General features: G+C 44.4%; 1 protein-coding gene across 8 annotated transcripts in view; it reads left to right on the top strand.

Moving 5' to 3' along the window:
- Positions 1–5,850, top strand: part of LOC121539669 (BTB/POZ domain-containing protein 9-like) — a 29,239-nt gene extending 23,389 nt beyond the window's left edge. For 7 of the 8 annotated variants that reach the window (XM_045210575.1, XM_045210577.1, XM_045210579.1 and 4 more), the window contains 4 exons: positions 318–507; positions 684–791; positions 4,872–4,977; positions 5,523–5,850. In XM_045210575.1, the coding sequence (XP_045066510.1) occupies positions 318–507; positions 684–791; positions 4,872–4,977; positions 5,523–5,690 (572 nt within the window). In that variant the 3' untranslated portion in view covers positions 5,691–5,850. The remainder of the gene's footprint in view (positions 1–317; positions 508–683; positions 792–4,871; positions 4,978–5,522) is intronic. The other variant, XM_045210578.1, reaches the window with a different exon arrangement.
- The last annotated feature ends 515 nt before the right edge of the window (positions 5,851–6,365 follow it).

Below are 6,365 nucleotides of genomic sequence, written 5' to 3' on the forward strand. Positions count from 1 at the left end.
TTGAGCATGCTTTCTAGTCAGCACCTGTTTTCAAAATGTCTCAGGGTTGGAGTGCTGATCAAGTATCTGGTCCTCCTTGTCCATATAATCTTATTCATTATGATCTAAAAGGAAAAAATGTATCCAATATCAGCACTCCTACTCTGTTACTTTGTGAATATGGTCCCAGTACTAGGCTTAATCTGGGGTCTGGGAAACTGGACCTATTTTATGTAAGAAACCTCTTTTGGACCTTAGCAGCCCAAGGTGATTAAGCTACTAGCCAAATCACTCACTCACCTCTTTTCCTCCATTCCCCTCTCCACCCCCTACTCAAGTCCCCGACCATAACGTGGCCACCATCGCGTGCGGGGCCAGTGTGATCGAGGGTGTGAGCCGGAGCCGCAACGCCCTGCTCAACGGGGACACCTCCAACTACGACTGGGACTCGGGCTACACCTGCCACCAGCTTGGCTCAGGGGCCATCGTCATCCAACTGGCCCAACCCTACATGTTGGGCTCACTCAGGTAAGGGGGCTGTGCCTGAAATGGCACCCTATATAGTGCACTACTTTAGCCAGAGTTGAGTCCATTGTCATCCAGCTGGCCCAGCCCTACATGGTGGGCTCCCTCAGGTAGGGGGAGTGACAGAGACCCTGCACTCAATATCAGTTCAATGGTTTGTTGTGTGTGTTTCTGGACAGACTGCTGCTCTGGGACTGTGATAACCGCAATTACAGTTACTATATCGAGCTGTCCACCAACCAGCAGCAGTGGACCAAGGTGGTGGACCGTACCAAAGTGGCTTGCAGGTGAGAATGCGAATCCCCCTGTTTCAATGTAGTCTTCTCCTGTCTTTCTCTCTGTTATTTGCTTACTGTTATGTTTTTTTTGTGGACAACTGTAAATTGTAAGTTTACACTGTAGGGAAACATGGACAATAAAAAATAATGGAGCCTTTTTTATAGGGTTGTGAAGATACCAGTATCTCGTTACCAAAAAAAGAACTTGAAGCAGACCAAACTATTTGGTCCTTTTAAAAACCTGCTTTATGTCAAATGGTATGTGCTATAGCTTGGAAAGTAAACAAATGTGACTCAACATGATGTTAGTTTCGAACATTAGGTCTGCTTTCCTCAAGAAATTAAATCTGCTTCATGTTTTTTATTTTCTTATGACCTCTTTGGTTTCCTTGATACTGGTATCATCACAAGCCTACCTTTTTGACTGTCAAGGTTTTGGTTGCTCTACAACTACTTAAATGTTGCAGGAGTAGCATACTATCTAACAATTTTAGATTGGCCTTAAAAAAGAAAAGACAGTCACTTAAGTTTTTATGACCATGTTTGTTTCCATCGATCAAACTAAAGATCTGTTGGTCATACAATTACTCTAGAATGTAACAAGAAAAGACAACGATGAGTCAGTCACTGATATACACTACCGTTCAAAAGTTTTGGTTTACTTAGAAATGTCCTTGTTTTAGAAAGAAAAGCAATTTTTTGTCCAGTAAAATAACATCAAATTGATCAGAAATCCAGTGTAGACATTGTTAATGTTGTAAATGGCTATTGTAGCTGGAAACGGCTGATAAAAATAAATAAAATTGAATATCTATATCTATACATAGGGCGTACAGAGGCCCATTATCAGCAACCATCAGTCCTGTGTTCCAATGGCACGTTGTGTTTGCTAATCCAAGTTGATAATTTTAAAAGGCTAATTGATCGTTAGAAAACCCTTTTGCAATTATGTTATCACAGCAGAAAACTGTTGTGCTGATTAAAGAAGCAATAAAACTGGCCTTCTTGAGACTAGTTGAGTATCTGGAGCATCAGCAATTGTGGGTTCGATTACAGGCTCAAAATGGCCAGAAACGAATAACTTTCTTCTGAAACTCGTCAGTCTATTCTTGTTCTGAGAAATGAAGGCTATTCCATGCGAGAAATTGCCAAGAAACTGAAGATCTCGTACAACGCTGTGTAATACTCCCTTCATAGAACAGCGCAAACTAGCTCTAACCAGAATAGAAAGAGTGGGAGGCCCCGGTGCACAACTGAGCAAGAGGACAAATACATTAGTGTCTAGTTTGAGAAACAGACGCCTCACCCGCAAAACACCAGTCTCAACGTCAACAGTGAAGAGGCGACTCCGGGATGCAGACCTTCTAGGAAGAGTTGCAAAGAAAAAGCCATATCTCAGACCAATAAAAAGAAAAGATGGGCAAAAGAACACAAACACTGGACAGAGGAAGATTGGAAAAAAAAGTGTTATGGACAGACAAATCGAAGTTTGAGGTGTTCGGATCACAACGAATAACATTTGTGAGACGCATACCAAATGAAAAGATGCTGGAGGAGTGCTTGATCCCATCTGTCAAGCATGGTGGAGGCAATGTGATGGTCTGGGGGGTGCTTTGGTGGTGGTGAAGTGGGAGGTTTGTACAGGATAAAAGGGATCTTGAAGAAGGAAGTCTATCACTCCGTTTTGCAATGCCATGCCATACCCTGTGGACGGCGCTTGATTGGAGCCAATTTCCTCCTACAACAGGACAATGACCCAAAGCACAGCTCCAAACTATGCAAGAACTACACTGCTCAAAAAAATTAAGGAACACTAAAATAACACATCCTAGATCTGAATGAATGAAATAATCTTATTAAATACTTTTTTCTTTACATAGTTGAATGTGCTGACAACAAAATCACACAAAAATTATCAATGGAAATCAAATGTATCAACCCATGGAGGTCTGGATTTGGAGTCACCCTCAAAATTAAAGTGGAAAACCACACTACAGGCTGATCCAACTTTGATGTAATGTCCTTAAAACAAGTTAAAATGAGGCTCAGTAGTGTGTGTGGCCTCCACGTGCCTGTATGACCTCCCTACAACGCCTGGGCATGCTCCTGATGAGGTGGCGGATGGTCTCCTGAGGGATCTCCTCCCAGACCTGGACTAAAGCATCCGCCAACTCCTGGACAGTCTGTGGTGCAACGTGGCGTTGGTGGATGGAGCGAGACATGATGTCCCAGATGTGCTCAATTGGATTCAGGTCTGGGGAACGGGCGGGCCAGTCCATAGCATCAATACCTTCCTCTTGCAGGAACTGCTGACACACTCCAGCCACATGAGGTCTAGCATTGTCTTGCATTAGGAGGAACCCAGGACCAACCGCACCAGCATATGGTCTCACAAGGGGTCTGAGGATCTCATCTCGGTACCTAATGGCAGTCAGGCTACCTCTGGCGAGCACATGGAGGGCTGTGCGGCCCCCCAAAGAAATGCCACCCCACACCATGACTGACCCACCGCCAAACCGGTCATGCTGGAGGATGTTGCAGGCAGCAGAACGTTATCCACGGCGTCTCCAGACTCTGTCACGTCTGTCACATGTGCTCAGTGTGAACCTACTTTCATCTGTGAAGAGCACAGGGCGCCAGTGGCGAATTTGCCAATCTTGGTGTTCTCTGGCAAATGCCAAACGTCCTGCACGGTGTTGGGCTGTAAGCACAACCCCCACCTGTGGACATCGGGCCCTCATACCACCCTCATGGAGTCTGTTTCTGACCGTTTGAGCAGACACATTTGTGGCCTGCTGGAGGTCATTTTGCAGGGCTCTGGCAGTGCTCCTCCTGCTCCTCCTTGCACAAAGGCGGAGGTAGCAGTCCTGCTGCTGGGTTGTTGCCCTCCTACGGCCTCCTCCACGTCTCCTGATGTACTGGCCTGTCTCCTGGTAGCGCCTCCATGCTCTGGACACTACGCTGACAGACACAGCAAACCTTCTTGCCACAGCTCGCATTGATGTGCCATCCTGGATGAGCTGCACTATCTGAGCCACTTGTGTGGGTTGTAGACTCCGTCTCATACTACCACTAGAGTGAAAGCACCGCCATCATTCAAAAGTGACCAAAACATCAGCCAGGAAGCATAAGAACTGAGAAGTGGTCTGTGGTCACCAACTGCAAAACCAGTCCTTTATTGGGGGTGTCTTGCTAATTGCCTATAATTTCCACCTGTTGTGTCTTCCATTTGCACAACAGCATGTGAAATGTATTGTCAATCAGTGTTGCTTCCTAAGTGGACAGTTTGATTTCACAGAAGTGTGATTGACTTGGAGTTACATTGTGTTGTGTAAGTGTTCCCTTTATTTTTTTGAGCAGTGTATTTAGGGAAGAAGTAGTCAGCTGGTATTCTGTATATAATGGAGTGGCCAGCACAGTCACCGGATCGCAACCCTATTGAGCTGTTGTGGGAGCAGCTTGACCGTATGGTATGTAAGAAGTGCCCATCAAGGCAATCCAACTTGTGGGAGGTGCTTCAGGAAGCATGGGGTGAAATCTCTTCAGATTACATCAACAAATTGACAACTAGAATGCCAAAGGTCTACAAGGCTGTAATTGCTGCAAATGGAGGATTCTTTGACGAAAGCAAAGTTTGAAGGACACAATTATTTCAATTAAAAATCATTATTTCTAACGTTGTCAATGACTACATTTCCTATTCATTTAGCTATATTTCCTGTTCAAACTCATTTCATCTATGTTTTCATGGAAAACAGGCAATTTCTAAGTGACCCCAAACTTTTGAACGGGAGTGTATATTTAACGACTAAACTTTTTGTTTCCATTGATTGAACAAAGATTTGTTCAAACTCCAGCTACTCTGCTCTCATTAAATTGGACACTTTGTCAAATATAAAATGACAAGCTGCATCCCAAATGGCATCCTATTTCCTACATAGTGCACTACCTTTGACCAGGTCCTGTAGGGAATAGGGTGCAAATCGGGACATAACCATAGACATATCAACATTTTATTTATTTATTGGTCCATCCTCTTCGCAGGACAAAAGTATCAAAATATCAACACTGTTTGTCTTGGTTTTGAAGGTCTTGGCAGACGCTGGTGTTTGACAAGCAGCCCGCCTCCTTTGTACGCATCGTGGGGACCCACAACACATCCAACGAGGTGGGGAGAGACGAGCAGGCTCGGGAAGTGAGCTGAACCTCGATGACTCTCACACACCCCTAATGGTGTCCCATAGCTGTCTCTTTCCTTATTTTCTTTTTCCCTCTTCCATTCGTCCCCCTCTCTCTTTCTTGCTCTCACCCTTTCTCCCTTCTACATACCACCTAATTTTTCATCAATATCAAACAAAGTAACACACCTGCCTTTCTTTCTCAGGTCATTTGAATATGCTGTCTGACCACAACCATGTAGAAAAGCATTTAACAATCTAACATGCATAGCTTTAAATGTAACCAAATGTAAACATACTGTCTTTGTAACACAATGAAAATCACAGCACTGTATTTTTTTATTTTTTTTATCTGTACTATGGGGCGGCAGGTAGCTTAGTGGTTAAGAGCGTTGTGCCAGTAACCGAAAGGTCGCTGGTTCTAATCCCAGGGCCGACTAAGTGAAAAATCTGTCGGTGGCCTTGAGCAAGGCACTTAACCCTAATTGCTCCTGTAAGTCGCTCTGGATAAGAGCGTCTGCTAAATGACTAAAATGTACTATAACCTCTCTCTGTCCGTCAGGTGTTCCACTGCGTCCACCTCGAGTGCCCCGCCCAGCTCGACACAGAGGTCAAGGAGGGCAGCCCGAACTCCAAGTCCCCTCCGCTACAGCCCCAGTCCCCCTCACAGTCCCAGCTCCAACTCCCGGCCCGGCCTTCCTCCTCGCCCTCACACTCCCACCCCCACTAAGGGATATGCCAACCCCAACCTCCCCCCTCAGACTACAGGGGAAAACCACAGAGACTATCCTGTCTCAATGCACACAAGTTTATTTTGTGATGTCCCCCGAAGGTTACTCTACATAATATGCTGCTCAAGTGAAATAAATATATATTTATACGAAATTAAACCCTTGTTGTTGAATGTGATGTTTAAGTTGATGATGATGTCGCACCTGACAAGGTAAAGGCCGACATTTCTTTTAACCTTTCAAGAAGCAGCTGATTCCTCTGATTTAATTACATATTTAACCATCCCATCCATATTCACTCCATTTACAGTACTTTCTCCATGTGTTTGGACTCTAAAGCTAAAATTTTACTTTCAGCTCTCTACTCCAGCGTTTTAGATTTGATGACAAGACAGAATTCAATAACCGACGCATGAATTAATAAAGCATTTATGCAATTAAATGTACATTTAATGGAATCAGATTCACAAACTGGGCAAGACTTTAGATCAAATGATGAACCCTAAATGGTAGGTATAGAGATGGTGGCGAGCTTCTGGCCAATCCGGAACGGACCCCTAGACACCACACCATATGCACTTGTGGACATACTGTAGATCCTACTAAATTACTTTTGATTCTGTATGTAATTCTATGCTTGTGGAGATCTGATAGAAGTTGACAGGTGCAATAGA

Source organism: Coregonus clupeaformis, chromosome 34 (assembly GCF_020615455.1).
Source record: "Coregonus clupeaformis isolate EN_2021a chromosome 34, ASM2061545v1, whole genome shotgun sequence".
Taxonomy (NCBI): Eukaryota; Metazoa; Chordata; class Actinopteri; order Salmoniformes; family Salmonidae; genus Coregonus; species Coregonus clupeaformis.